Genomic DNA, 15,541 nt, shown 5'->3' on the forward strand with positions numbered 1-15,541 from the left:
TTGCTGTGCGAGTTGCGGGATACTAACTGGAAGGTGTTCGGCGTGGAAGTGGAAGTGGGAGGGAGCGAGGAGGAGATGAAGGGAGGGGAGTGGGGTTAATGGGAGTGCGACAAATGTGGAATCCGATCTCCAAACGTGAGAGGGGAAAAAAAAGATAACGGGAGGTGCGCCCTGATATGATTAACGTAACCGCAAAAGCGGCGCCGATTTTTATTTTTTTTGGTGTGTGTTCCCCACACGCACGAAGAATAAATAAATACCTACACGGCCGCGACAAAATGTCATCCCGGTGGGGGGGGCGTGAGGCGAGGCGAGGGGGGAGAGGGTGACACAGAAGAAGAAAAAAAAACACCCGGCCAAAGCCAAACTTACCTTCTAAGCAGCAAGTCCTCCACAGTCCCGAGTGGGTCATGACCTCCTCGTTCTTCTTGCTGGTCTCGTTCTCGCTGACCGACTTGGTTTTACACACGCCGCGCGAGTACAGCCAGTAGTCCGTGCCCACGGCGATGGTCATCAGGCTGAAGGCGGCGAAGGCCCCCACCGTCGTTAGCAGCATCTGAATCCCCCGATCAAAGAGGCCCATACTGCCGCATTCCATGAAAGGGGAACCCCCTTTCCTCTTGACGTACAGGAAATAAATATTTGAAAACTTAAAAGGACAAATGCCAGACGGAAAAAAAGAGGGGTGTGGGGTGTGGGGTGTGGGGGGGGTCGACAAGTGATGGAGAGGGGAGCGGAGGTGGTGTGTGTGTGTGTGTGCGGGGTGTGGGGGTGGGGGTCGGCGGGAGTGGGTGGCTGTTTGCTACACCGTGTTTCTGGGGAGCTGTGGGGTGTCGGAAAGGAAGAAGATTTTGAGGGAAGGAAAGATTCGGAATGTGAGGAGAACCGCTGAGGAGAGGTGGGGGGGGGGTTAATTCCTTTTATTTGCTTATTTTTGAAACGTCAATCAAACCGGGATCAGAAACAGCCGGACCCGCCAAAACGTCTAGAAACCCGATACAGCCTGTCGCTGGTGCCACTAGACCCTCAGACTACAACTGGTGCAACTAGTTACGATGTCTAAGAAATGAAGCCGATCAGTTGAATTAACTAACATTCACTTCAAAGGAAAACGCTAGATTCGGCCCCGGACAAATAAGCTGTTTTTTTTTTTTGGAGGGGGTGGGGGTATCCGTTATCAGTGAAAGGATTATAGGATCTAAAAAGCCCCAAGTCGCAACATTAACTCGTGAATTTTAGCCTACTTTCGCAAGAAAGAATGAATCTTGCTAGCCTGAGCCAATACGTTCGTGTTTGTGTGCGCATCTACACAGAGGTTTGCTCCCAGGCTAATATAGGATGAAGATTAAATGGCTGAGTTAAGGTAATGGCCACAATTTTACCAAGCACGTCGAGAAGGGAAAAAAGGCAGATCTGCTGTGCTATCTGTCAGTTGTTCTAATGATCTGGGGGGAAGAGACGGGGGAAGAGGCAGGGATGGGAAATTTGAGGGTGTGTGTGTGGGGGTGGGGGAGAGGAGAGACCCCGTAAAATGGAGAAAAAAAAAGAACAGTGAAAATAAAATAATAAAGTTAAAGGTCTGCCGATCAATGAATCAACAAAAACAAAACTGAGTCAAAACAAAATACTCGAACGCCCCCCCCCAAATGAGGAGAAATTGATAAATAAATAAAACGAGGAAACAAAGTCAGGGAACAAAATTAAAAATCAAAAACAAAACGACCGCTAGTTTTCCTTTTTCCTAAAATTCTGATCTCCAGTTTCCATATGTAGCCTCTAGCGCGGAAGAGGGTTCCGTCGAAAAGAGGGATCAGCGGTCGGAAAAGGCGACGACGATCCGGGAAGAGCGCGATGCGTCCGCCGCGACCAGCCCACCATCACTCGACATTCAGCCGGGAGGAAGAGGACGAGGCGCCGGGACCGCTCGCCGCCCGTGCCGCTGTTCCTGGAGCCGCTTCTGCCCGACAACACAAATCCGTACCGCCAAAAGCGCTGCTCCTAGGATCGCGTCGCCGCCCGTACAGCCCTTGCGCCATTAAAAAGAAATAAATGAAAAATCCTTTTTTTGCGTGTGTTGCCTCCCTTGTAGTGTTTTTTTTTCCCCCGTCCGTCGTCCGCTCAGATGGAGAAGAGTGGAGAGTAGAGAGAAGGAGGAAGAGGAGGAGGAGGAGGGGAGGTGGTGGTGGTGGGGGGGTTGAGCGCGGAGGGGGTTGGGGGGGGGCTGCCGGGTTGAGAGAGAAATTATACAACCACCACAAGAGAAGATCCGCGGCACGCCACGCCACGCCAAACCCACACCACGCAGCCCGAGCTCGGAACAGGAGGGGCGCCCGATTGGAGCCGCTGTGTCCAGCCCGTCAGTGCCGCACAGCCGCTTGTCCTCTTCCCGGGCGACGGCTGTTTATTTCATTCAGTCATTCATTCACCCACCGTCTCTCAAGCTCGACTTTCCCCCGCCCGCTTTCGGGGGGCCGTTTCACATGAGCGCCGCGCTGATCTTCGAGTGTGAAGCCCCTTCGCCGAGCGCCTGCCGCTGGGAAGCCGAGCTGGAGAATATGAAAGATTTTAATTCCATTTCGGGAGAGAGAGGGGGAGATGAGGAGGGGGTGGCGGACTGAGCTACGGAGGAGACGGTTGTGTGTATCTCTCTGTGTGTGTGTGTGTACGGGGGGTGGGCAGTGAGAGACGCGGAGTGGAGGTATTTTTTGAGAGAAATGAAGGCGTGCTTGCAGGCAGGGGATGTGTGTGTGTGTGGGGGGGGGGTCGTTCGTATTTCGTATCGGACTCCCCCCTTTTTTTCGGGCGACACAGTGACCCCTTACTTCTTTGGGAAATTCATCCGAGCCGAAATGTAGGGGGGTCGTTTCCTTTTGCACCCCTCTCTCTCTCTCTGTTACCGTCTTCAGATCTTCCCGTCGATCTTATTGACGCGCCTCTCGAATTGACATCTTCTCCCGTTTGTTTAATGACTTAATTATTCATCCGTCGGCCGCGTTGAGTCTGTTGACGGAGGGGCGCTGCTCAGCTCTCCCCGCCGCGAAACCGAAGAGCCTCCTGCCCGATTTGAAATCTAACCATTGCTGAGAAGTTTTTTTTTTTCTCAGTTTTTATTACGACGCCCAGCAGACGCGAAGAAGCCGGTCCACTCTTTTTTTCGAGTGTATTTCTTTGAACAATTCCCAGCGGGGTTTTTTTTTGTCTCTCTCTCTCTCCCCCCTTTCCAACCCCTCCTTCGCCTCTTCCTCTGCAGCGCTGCTCCTCTCCGCCTCGGACGGCCGGGGCTGGGGTTCCGCGGGGTCCGGCCGGCTCTAGTCCGCCCGCGTCACGGCGAGCGTGGTGCTGAAAGGGACAGCTCCCCAGCGGCTGACTCCCCCTCCCGTCCCTCGCTCCAGAAGCCGAGGCGCCGGCTGTGCGGCCGCCAGTGCCGTCGCCAAGCAGGGAGAGCGCGGCGGCGGCGGCGTCCAGCCCCGGTCGTCGCCCGGAGAAATCTTCCGTCTTGGCGAGGGAAGAGGAAAGAAAGACGCCCTACCCCCCACGCACACACACACCTTTTTAAAAAAATCCTTCGCTCGCCTTGAAGTCGAGTCGGAGCCACCCCTATTTCCCTATCCCCCTCACTCTTCTCCGTTATTTCCCCTATTTTAGTGGGGTTTTTTCTGCACTTGTCGTCCCTCCTCCCCTTTCTCCTTCTCTCTCTCTCGCGAACACACTTTCTTTATCACTCTTCCTCTTCCTTTCTCTCTCTCTCTCTAGCGCTCTCTCTCTCTCTCTCCCGGAGCCCTGGCTCTCCGGTGATAATGTGAGAAAACCCTTTGGCGGACGGACTGGCGAAAAAAGGCGTAGCCTAACTCTCTCTCTTCGTTCACTCGCTCTCACTCTCGCCTTTTCTCCCCGTCTCTCTCACTCGTCAGCCCCCCCCCCACACACACGCACACACACACACAGACACACACACTTCACCTCCCGTTATCCGTCTCTCGCCGCCGCCTCCTCCTTAAAAAATCCGTACACAGCGGATCTATCCGAAGCAATCACAGCAGCATGATTAAAAACCCTTCCACACGCACGAAGCAGAAAGCCCGCTGTGGATGCTCCCGAAAAGGGAATTCACCCGCGCCGACAAACGCACTTTCTGCTCCGCTGCAATGTGCATTTCGGTACTTCCTTTCGCGGTCTTAATAACGTTTCCCGGCTTGTCTTCAGCGTCCGAGTCCGCTGGGCGTGAGGTTGTGGAGCTACGGTATATATGAATGTGAAAGGCAAGTCAGCCCCCCACAGAGAAAACAACGATTCGATAAGGTCACCCGTGGGAACAGACTGCTTTGGGACACCCACCTGCTGGGGGTGTCGTGATATAATGATTCAGGGAAGTTAGCCGGTTCTGTACAGGGTCACTTCACCTGTGACCAGTGCTGTCCCACCTCTGTCCAGTTCAAGTCTCCAGTGCAGGATATCCAAACAGCCACAGTCAAGGGTCACCAATCAGGACTACTGTTTTTTTGTTTTGTTTTTTCCAGTGTAGGCTTCCTGTTTTGGAGGGTCAGACACTGCAATCCAGTCGCTGAAGAGCATAGAAAGCCAAACGTCTGTCAAAATAAGAGTTCAACAGAATTGGTGGACTGAAAAGCGAATGCAAAGTTTTGCAGCGGGGGAGGTATTTACTGTTGCACAGGGCTCTGAAAGAAAGACATCTGCCAAACTGTTACACTGGCTTGATGGTTGCTACTGTACATCCATTGCTACACCCATAAAGGTAACTGTTGTTCTTGGGGTCATGCATCCACCCCACTGACTCTGGACCGGGTATGAAGTCAGTGTGGCTGGGGCGTGTTCGTGTGGATGCTGTGGAAGAAACACAAGAAGTTATAAACGAGAGGAGGCCATTTGGCCCATTAAGGCCTGTTGGTATGTTAGTAGTTAATTAATCCCAGGATTTCTTTCTTGAGAGAAGCTGGGGGGTATCAACAGGGTTTCAACACCATGGCCGGGCAGCTTGTTCCACACTCCCACCACCCTTGGGGTAAAGACGCGCCTCCTGTTCTCTGTTTTAAGTGCGCATAGTCTCCACCCGAGCCCTCTGGTTCGTGTTTCCCTGCTCCCCCAGAAGACGCCCGCTGGGTTGGGTGGTCTTTGAGGATTTTGACTACTTGTGTGAAGTATTGTCCACCCCACTGGGAGTAATGGGTTTGCTGGACACACCCTCACTGAGAGGAAGCAGGCAGAAGGGACAGTGACACACCTTTCACTGATAAGGGAGGTAATGGGTAACACTGTGTCATTTGTTTGTTTCATTTTTCGAAAAACCATTCAAAGCGACAGGCACAGGGCTGAATTCATCATCCCAAACCCACCCCTGACTGAACAAATGAAGGATACGAGGGCAGCTGGGAGAGAGACTGACAGACTGGCTTCTGGAAAGGTCAGAAAGTCCTCTCTGTCCCCTCCTGTATCTTTCCATGTGTGAGCTGAGTGCACTACCTCTTCCTGCTAGTCTGTCTTGTATGTGTGTCTGTGAGTGTGTGCTGGTCTGTGTGTGTGTGTGAGCAACAGTGTAATGTATGTTAGTGTGTGCGAGTGTCTATGAGTGAGTGTGAATGTTTGTGAGTGTTAGTGTGAATGCGAGCATGAGTGTGTGTGTGCGTGAGTCTGTGTGATTGTGAGGATTGTGAGTGGGAGTGTGAGTGTGAATGTGAGTGTGTGAGGGTGAGTGTGTGTGAGCGTGCGTGAGTGTGAATGCTAGTGTGAGTGTGTGTGAGTATGTGAGGGTGAGTGTGTGAATTGAGTATATTCCTCTTTGATCTTTCTGACACAGTGAAAGGCTGAGCACTTTGCAGGCAGTGTGAGAGTGTTTTAGAAATGATTGTCCAGACCAGGATGCAGTTGTGCCCCAGTGCTTCTTGAAGCCCTGCTTGGAGTAGGGGACATGTTTAACATTCCAGTCTGCCTATGCTCCACACCAGCCAGCGATCCACAGCGCAGATAGACCACCTTCTGCTGCAGGGAGAAGTTTCTCTGAATGCTGCTGTTACATGGGCTGTTACATATCCTTGATCAGGGAACTGAAATCGCTAGTCCTGGATTTCACCCCAGCTGAGATCCTCCCTCCACAACAAGTTTCAAGAAATGAAAAGCCATCGCCACCTCACCCTAGTTCATCCTCAGCACTCGGACCACGATCAATAGGATCGTGTTGTTATAGTGTTTGTTTAGAAATTGACCTTTATAGATTCCAGCTTAAAATGTAGTGTGGTTTGGGTCAGTAGCAAGTGTTGTAATTAATGGCCAAAGTCACTGCTATGTACAGGGAAAAGGTCACATAGAGATGTTATGTGTAAGAGAAAATGTCACCTGTCTTCATTATGTGCCAACATTTGATTCAATTGGTCTGACAACTGAATATTCCGGGTTTAAGATCTTGTAAGCACATGTCCAATGAAAACGGAGAGAACATGTATATTTGGTCAGAGAGCTTTAGGTGATGAAAAACCTTAAAGGAAGGCTCAATATGGGCAAGTGTGCTTGGTCAGTTTCTGTCAGTGTCACGGTTGTAATCCCTCTCCCTTCAGGGGCGCTCTTTCCCATTTTAGTTGGTTTTGTGCGCCTGCCCCCTGTTCCAGCCCTTCCCTACAAGAGCCAGATGCTCCCACCATTCCTGGCTCTGCACTGGAAGACGGCCGCCCGGAGGCCCGCCTACCACCGAGTCGCCCTCCGTCCACAGCTTGAGGGCACAGGCCTCCTGTGGGTGACCTGGCCCTGCTGAGTCCTCGTCATCCCATTTTCATCTCCCCAACCCTTCACCGGATCCCCCTCCGGTTTTTAACTTTTGTCGTCCTTATCTTGGATGGGATTACCAGGCTCTGGACTTTTGCTTTCTCTGGATCTCCCTACGGACTCCCTCTGGATGATCGCATGGACCACCCCCCCGCCCCCCCGAGCACCAGCGACAGTCGAGACACGCCCCCCTGCTCCTCTACCCGCCCCAACCCTAGTCTTCATTCCCCGTGTTTGTTTCACTCCCTTCCGGATTCTTCTGTCTGCACGGGGTCCTGAGAAACGCTTCGTGACAGGCAGCCTACAGATCAAAGAGCTCCTGCTGTCATTTCTTGAAGAATCTCAAGGCTTCAATAACATTACCTTGTTCCAAACACCCACCATCCTTGTTTCATTACTGGACCAGATTTAGGAAGCCTGGACTAAGCTTTTGTCAAAACATTTCAGGATTTTGAATTGATCTCTTGTATATTCTTGTAGTCTCTGTTAATAATCACTGAAGAGATGAACTTCCTTTGACCTGTACATCCTGTAACCTGTGACCTGTAAGTGTATTAACCTTGTGGCCTTTTCTTATTTGATTCGAGAGCAGCAATATCTCGTTTTAACACAACAGCCTTTATTTGCTTTTCCAAAACCGCACACGTCGGTGTCTAACTCCTGGTCTTGCCAGGGCATCTCAGAGAAATTCATCACCACCAAGCTATCTAAACCTCTCAGTCAGAATGATAAAGGATCCTGGAACAGATACCATTTGCTGTTGGTCTGAACTGTTTACTGAATTAGTCCTACAAACAGATTTGGGGCACCATTAGCCAGATTACAGAAGATTTAGGAATTGAGCAAATACTCTGATAGCTTTGGCCAGCGTGTTAGTTTTTTTTTTTCCCACAGTCCCTGGCAGGAGCCTTGTAGCTCTCCTGATTGGACCCTCCTGATCCCTCTGAGCTTGTCTGTAAGTCACCTCGACTGCTGGTACCTCAAGGAGTCTGAACTGGCTACTTGGCTGAGTCCGTGTGTGTCAATGGACATTCCCATGGAACTCCTAACAGGGGTGCATCATGCTTCAGTCACTGGGGATATAAGGCACAGCTGCTGTTTGCCCCTGGCGTGCCTGTTCTCTTCCCAGTTTTCCAGCTACACTGCAGTCCCAGTGGCGTTCCCTTAAAAACGTATGGAATGCACTCCCCTGCTACCTTTTGCAGTGAAGTTTCTGACCCTGGGTCTTGTTCCTTGGCTCTGCAGAACAATATTTGTGCTTATGGCTCTGTGCCAGTAAGGTATCCAGCAACCTTTATAAGGTATAGTCTTTACTAAAGGTTTATCTCTATTTGAACAACTCCATCCCAGCATGTAGCCATATCTGTTGGAAGTCCACCTAGGTGTGTTAACTTTTAGAGGAAATAAAGAAGGCCAAAAGCAACACTGTGCCCCCACTTGGGTAATGAAGGTGGTCACCACGGGCAAGCTGGTCTGCCTGCGAGAGGAGTGTCTCGGAGAACGAGAGGCTCTGTTTCAGCGATCAGCAGAGCTCAGAGGTGCTGTGAGGGACAGGGCAGGTCCAGGAAGGCTAAGGGTCTTTCCCCACACCTATAGTATCTCTGAGTCATTGTGCCAACGCACAAGGAAGAAATAGCCTGTGCATCTGCCATTGCAGAGCCCGTTCTGGGACAGCAAGCTGGTGGACGAGAGGTGAAGTCGCCGTTGGCTCTTAGCCAGAGAGCATCTGCGATGGGGCAGTGCTGTACTGATCGACGAGTGTCGTTCTGTCCTTCACAGGCCCTGCAGGCCAGCAGCGTGTGATGGCACAGCGTGGTGCAGGGTTCACTGGGAACAGCCCGCCACCCTCTCACGGGCCGCAGTGGAGCGGAGGAGCGGAGGAGCACCCCACAGCAGTCTGTCCAGAGGCTGATCGGGTGCGTGTGTCAGTGCTGTCGTGATCGTGTTAGTGCTCAGGGAGAACAAAACCCGTCACCGACTTGAGTAATGTTTTCATTCCGGCAGCCTGCCACACTTCATTCTGGAAACACATCAGTGTCTTTGATCTGTATTTTTGCTGCCATGTTCTGTGATTTTATTTGATATCTATGTTTAAAATATGTACTCAGGTCCATTAGACCCGAGGCTTGCCTTACTTTTGTGCTTCATTTTACCCCCAGGCAGCAGAGGTACACAGAAGTCTCTCTTTGTAACCCTACAATTTTCTGATTTGCACCCAATCAAGAATCTCTGTGTAATATGCAGGAGTATATGTGACTGGAGAAAGAAAATTATCTGGAGTATTGTGATTTTCCACGCAGGTCTTTATGGTATTCATTAGAGTGATTGCAAAGAGTGTATCAGCTAGTCGGAACCACTGCTTTCAGCTTAGCCTCTCCTTCATCAGTGCACACCTGGCTCACTATTAAAAGCTTGTGATTGCATGATCAGTACATACACACCTGAATCTAGGCGCTGGCAGACTACTGCTTACATGAAACACTTTCATACATTAGTCTGCCGTGTAGAAAAAAGCTCAGGTTTACTGACCTGAGTCCTGAGACCTGAGACCCGAGTCACATCGATATCTGTCCCATTCATTTTCCTCCAGCACCTCCTTCTTCTCTGAGGCCATCTAGCACAACACTAGTTCCAGGTTAGGCATCATTCATGGAAGAGCTTTCTGGGCTACTTGTCATGTAGGAGCCAGCAATTATGGGAAGGCACATTGTAATGAGCTCTGACTGTTTCACAATGCTACAACACAGAAGCTAAATGAGAAGACTTCTACTTGGTGTATTTAGTCAATGTTACTAGACAGCTGTCTGGACCTCACGGGGGCTCATGAGCAGGATGTAGAGAGATAGACTAGATGCCTTTACCCCCTGAGTTGGTCTCCATTCCTCCTTTGCTTTCTATTCAACTTGATTCATTCTCGTCCGCCTCTCTGTCTCTCTCTCGCTCTCTCTCAGCCCTCAGCTAGGTCAGGTGCATTCCCTAAAGCACAGGCTCAATCTAAAAGGGGCCAGGTGTTCTGTTCTCAGGAACTGTGCCGAATCTGATGGCTTCATTCCTAAAAAAAAAAGACAAAAAAACATTATATAACTTTCTCTCTCAACCCTTTCTCTCTCTCTGGACCTAGAATTGTGAGCGCAATGAGAGAGCAAGGACAAATACCACTTTTACCTACTGTGCAATACACGTTGCACTTTAGGTACTAAGAAAAGCTGCGTAAACATTTTGCCATCCACTCGTTTCCTCGTGATGACCGGCCAGGAGACACCTCTCTGGCTGAGGCGAGGAGCACCTGCGTTGCGTCAGGGGGGCGCTGAGGGAATTCTGGGAAACGCCAGTAACCGAATCTTCCAGTGCCCCTGGGCTACAGGGCTGGGAATATCGCGTCCCTGTCTCATGAGGCATTCCATGCGAAGACCCTGTCGCTTTTCTCCGGACGTGGCCCTTCACTTTGGGTTTCTTGCTAAATTCCCCTCAACAGGGACGCGAGGAGTTGTCACGCAGTCCGGTGAAGGTTTGAGATGAGTTTAATCTGTGCTGAAAACGGCCATTTCCAGAGAACACTGGGAGAAGACACACACGTTGGTACACAGACTTCAGTAATCTGCGTTCAGCCATGCCAATGTGTTATTACCATCCCCGTTCTTTCAGCTGCTCCTGAGGTGTCTGTTCAAGATTCACTCAAGCCAGGCCAGATTCCTCCATCACCACAAGCCCCTGAGCGTCAGCTTTAACCAGATCTGTAGAACAGAGCTTCGCGCATCTGGAGGAAGACTTCCTGAGGACTAGACTGTTTTTTTTTTTCTGTGCTGTACGGAGATATCCTCCACGGACCCGGAATGCTTCTGAAAGGATCAGCTCTAACCTGCTGTTCAGGATCTGGGTCCTCCTTGGGCTTTGAGTTCTCTTTAAGGAAACAAAGACTCCGAGTCCTGTACAGGCACGTCCCCAGCTCCAGAGCACAGCAAATCTCCCAGCTGGTCCCCTTGCCCATGATGTGCAGTCCTGTGATGAGCTTGGCCGTTGCTCTCTACCAAAGTGCACGGGTGTCCTTCATCCTGGAGAGACTCTACACAGCTGCTCTTATGGCTCACACTACATTGCAAATGACAGAAAATGAGGAACCCTTAATGATCAATGAAGTGTGAGGTGATCCGGGTTGCCTCAGCTGAAAATAGGTCCTGTTGTCTGGGGGACCCCCTGTTCCATTTCACGTCATTTTTAGTTTTTAGGTCCAAGGCCTCCCAGTTTTTCCTCTTTCCGAAAAAACAGGGGCAAAGAAGTACTTAAAAAAAATGCCAGGGGGTCGACGTGGAGTAGACCTTGAATCTCACCCTAACAAAGGGAGTCATATGGTCCTTTAAGGGAACTGGTCCTTGTATTGAACTGTCCCTAATTTACTTAATTCAACATCGTGATCACGGTGAAAGTGTTTGGATTTCTGAGAGATCTGAGACCTTTCCTGATGAACTGTAAATGCGCTGCAGATGTAGCTGACCCTTCACTATAGAGACATATGTAGCTGACCCTTCACTATAGAAACATATGTAATAAGCTGGTGGTCTACAGCTGCGCTTACAATGCAAAAAGGATAAAAAGGTGACTGCATTTTGCAAGAACCCCGGTTTAAACCCCGGTTTTAATTCTAGAACCCTAGTACTCTCCACAGAGAGAGCCGAGGGTGTCCCGAATGAACGAAACTGTCCTCCTGTTGCAATTGCTTCCCAGGGATCTTTCAGAAAAGTGGGGAGCAGAACAGTGGGATTGATCAGGGACTGAACGGCCACCCGGGCACGCTCAGCTGAAAGAGCCTGTCCCCAGGAAGGAAGAGCCATCGCTGTACCTCTCCGCGTCTGCTATGTCACAGGAGTCGGGCTTGGCGATCACAGCTCACACTTGCTCATCTTCCTCTCTCCCTCTGCCGTGGTCTCGCGACGTGCTCCAAGGACGATTTAAAAATAAAAGCTCTTGCCTCCCCTATTGGGACGGCAGAATATTCGCAGCGTGCCCAGCTCTGGTGCTGACATAATTCACCATCTGAAACGGAGCAAGGTGGTGACCTAGATTATCACTGCCTCTCTGCTCCTGCTCGTTTCAGCTCTGCCTGTGAATGCAGCTGAGAGTGGTGGAACTGGAATCCGACAACCTCCGCCGGGCTGGTCCAGAACACCCAGAGTCTCCAATGGACTTTCATAGGCAGCATCACCTTGTATACATCCCCAACAGGGCTTGTACACCACTATCTGTCCAACTCTATAACAATAATGAGGAGGAGGATGCTGTGGCCATATGCAAGTGCACCATGCTTGCAGGTAAAAGGCAGCTCATCTTTAATAAAAATATCCCTACACTTATATAGCGCTTTTCTGGACACTCCACTCAAAGCGCTTACAGGTAATGGGGATCCCCTCCACCACTACCAGTGTGTAGCCCCCACTTTGTAGCCACAGTGCACCAGTATGCTCCCCACACACCAGCTCTCAGTGGGGAGGAGAGCAGAGTGATGAAGCCAGTTCAGAGAGGGGGGGGTTATTAGGAGGCCATGATTGGTAAAGGCCAGGGGGGAAATTTAGCCAGGACACTGGGGTAACACCCCCTTTTCGAGAAGCGCCCTGGGATTTTTAATGACCACAGAGAGTCAGGACCTCGGTTTTATATCTCATCTGAAGAACAGAGCCTTTTTTTTTACTATACTGGGGCATTAGGACCCACACAGCAGCAACCTGAGCTTTCCCAGGAGGTCTCCCCTCCAGGTACTCACACCTGCTGAGCATCAGTGGGCTGCCAGTTGTGAGCTGCAGGGTGGTACAGCTGCTGCCTATAAACATGCCCTGCCTTGTCCATAATTCTGGTGTGGACTATATTATTCGGGGTACAATATTTCAGCAGAGTATTTTTGCAGCTAGAGTTTCAGTACAGTGTTCTTATTTCCTGGTCATAGTCTAAAGTGATCAGTGGTTCCGACACACTGTTGCACACTGGCGCCACCTGTCTTTGGCCGCTGTAGTTGCAAGCATGCAGTGTCATGATTGACAGCTGGGACAGCTCCCTAATGCTGGGGGAACTTGGCTTTTTTGAACTTTGAAGTTGACAGCTTGAGATGAAGCAGACAGGTAGATTTCAGAGAAGAGGTCAGTCTGCCATCAGTTCTCGAACACCGGCACATTGTACAAAATCATCATTGTCCAAGATGCTTCATCGTTTGAGACAAATGTGGGGCGCAGGGTGGGGTTCCGATTGCACAGCCCCCAAAAATCAAGGAAGACACTAAACTAAGGGTTGATTTCTCACCCACTCCCTGAGAGGATCAGTTGTCTTTCATTGGGTTTGGTTGAAGAGCTTTGATTGCTAGGATCTCCGAAATAACAGTGCGGAAGGCTACGACAGGACAGTGCCAGCAGAACCTCAGACACGAGCTCTGCTCTGTGCTGGGCCGACCGAGGTCTAGCAGAGTTTCCGAGTCCTGCTCAGTCTGATCGCCTGCTGGGTCTGGACTTGGCAACATCGGAATGGAAGAAGGGAGGGATGGCAGTCGTGGGAATGAGACTTTTCCCAAAAGAATGGAGGTGAGATAGAAGTGTTCATCCCCCTTATGTGTCACTGGTGGATTTAAGGTAGTATTTAAGGTTCATCTGTGTAGAACAGCAGGACATTGTGTCAGGAGTGAAGTTGTCTCTAATGAGGTGGGGGGGGGGGAGACCGCCTCGCTATCCCACTCTCTCTCCTCCTTCATCCAGCTCCGTCTCCCATCATTCACTCGTTCTCCCTCTGCTCTTCTCGGTCTTCTCCTCCCACGGCAATCCGCCCATCTCCTACCACCAGGCAAGAACGTCTCTCAGGGCCCGCCTCCGTTTCTGTTCCTAAAGAGCGTGCACAGACAGGGAGCAGGCCGGGACGGCACCTGCCCCCGTCCTCCAGCCTTCCTCTCTCCCCATCCTCTGCCTCTGCCTCTCTCCCTCTCTCCCGCTCCGCGTGCTCTCACAGTCAGCGAGCTGCTGGGCGCACAGGCAGTGGAGAGCAGAGGGGAGAATCAATATGTTTTCAATTTGCAGCAGCGGCCTGCTCCCCTGCATTCTAATTAGAGCTGGCCCTTTTAACTCTGAGTCAGGGACTGGGAGAGAGACGGAGGCAGTGTGGGCTAGTGGTTAGAGCTGAGGCACTGGGAGAGAGAGAGGGAGGCAGTGTGGGCTAGTGGTTAGAGCTGAGGCACTGGGAGAGAGATAGGGAGGCAGTGTGGGCTAGTGGTTAGAGCTGAGGCACTGGGAGAGAGAGAGGGAGGCAGTGTGGGCTAGTGGTTAGAGCTGAGGCACTGGGAGAGAGAGGGGGAGGCAGTGTGGGCTAGTGGTTAGAGCTGAGGCACTGGGAGAGAGAGAGGGAGGCAGTGTGGGTTAGTGGTTAGAGCTGGGAGACTGGGAAAGAGATTAACAAGCCCATCCTCAGACCTGTAAGACAGACAAAAACAAATTCCAACCCATCCACAAGTCCAGTGCACACTTCCACCATCCTCAGATCTCTGACACATTGCACAGCTGCTAGATTATGGGAAAAAACAGCTTTCCCAGGCTTGTACACACTGTTCTGAGCTGCACATTCCTGGGCACACGTTAAAGGGGGTGAATGTACTTTGGCTGGAGAGCAAGGATCTGTATTGAATAAAACACCTCAGGGTATCTGTGTCCCAGAGATCCAGAGTGGCATCAAAAAGATCATTATGTCATAATACAACAAAGGAAACAATACAAGAAATCTAGTCCATAATTGGCACCAATCAAAGTCTAATCAGCTGCAAAGTGAGGTGTGAGATATTATTGCAATTACAGCCATTCCAGCAGGAAAGTGTGGAAACAGTTATTGTCAGTGCTGTGAAATATCCGCAGGATCGCGTCGGGACCAAAACAAAGCAGTTCCCGCTCGCTGAATGTGAAGAAGGCGCGCCTGCAGGGGTTAGTATCTGCCGTGCCGGCTGTTGATCGGGGTCTGGAAATCCGCAGGGAGGTCGGAGCAGAGCTGGATCGCATACGAACCGCGGTCGGCTGGATCCCTGGCCAGCCAATCACAGAGCTCGTTTCCTTCTACCATGCTCGGTAGGGCTCAGGAACAGCTTGGAGAAGCAGAGTAGACCCAGGTTTGCTCCTATGGATTCTATGAAGGGTGAACAGTGAAGAGTTAGCCCTGAGAATGGGTTTTTTAGGTTACTTAAATCAGACTGCTGGGTACATTTACTGTCTTAGCTGAATGGGTCCATAGCTACTCGCTGATCGTGGGCAGTGTAGGAGGCAGTCGTTAACGCAGGGTGACAGGCAGGGTACCACAGCGATGCAGAGCTCAATGGAAAGGGACAGCTGCATACAGATGTGCTGACTGCTCCGTTTCCACGGGAACAGGACCCCGGCAATACCCCATAATAAACACCCGGCTTTCCCAGATCCCCTTCACTGAGGGGTTTCATTGGGTGTGATCCGTTTTTAAGAAGATCCTCTGCCCTCAGTCCTTTTCTTCCTTTCCGAGTTCAGTAACACGCAGGAGATCTTTGCTCTCCTGTCGCAGTGTCTAAAAGCTTCTCGTAGGTTACCTGCTGGCGATACGCGAGAATCACAGCGTGTCCAACAATCCCACAGTAACTCTTCCCATCTTGCTCAGGCCCAGCAATTGATAGGCCAGAAAAATGCTCATTTAAACCATAGAACTACTGTGGATGTTAAAAAGCCACATTATGTGTAGTCCAAAAACCCTGAGTGCTTATTACACTAAACAGTAAATACTTGTCTATACTCAC

The 15,541-nt window shown here is 50.8% G+C and overlaps 1 protein-coding gene and 1 long non-coding RNA gene across 2 annotated transcripts in view; one reads left to right on the plus strand and one right to left on the minus strand.

Annotated features, from left to right (window-relative positions):
• Positions 1 to 3,875, minus strand: part of cacng2a (calcium channel, voltage-dependent, gamma subunit 2a) — a 69,654-nt gene extending 65,779 nt beyond the window's left edge. Inside the window, exon 1 of the mRNA XM_006636822.3 lies at positions 373 to 3,875. Coding sequence (XP_006636885.1) covers positions 373 to 598 — 226 coding nt within the window. The 5' untranslated portion in view covers positions 599 to 3,875. The remainder of the gene's footprint in view (positions 1 to 372) is intronic.
• Positions 3,876 to 3,940: 65 nt separating this feature from the next.
• LOC107078870 (uncharacterized) lies at positions 3,941 to 8,747 on the plus strand. Its single transcript, XR_001479828.2, has 3 exons — positions 3,941 to 4,753; positions 5,314 to 5,419; positions 8,551 to 8,747. It is a non-coding gene; the product is annotated as an uncharacterized lncRNA (long non-coding RNA).
• The last annotated feature ends 6,794 nt before the right edge of the window (positions 8,748 to 15,541 follow it).

Source organism: Lepisosteus oculatus, chromosome 12, assembly GCF_040954835.1.
Source record: "Lepisosteus oculatus isolate fLepOcu1 chromosome 12, fLepOcu1.hap2, whole genome shotgun sequence".
NCBI lineage: Eukaryota > Metazoa > Chordata > Actinopteri > Semionotiformes > Lepisosteidae > Lepisosteus > Lepisosteus oculatus.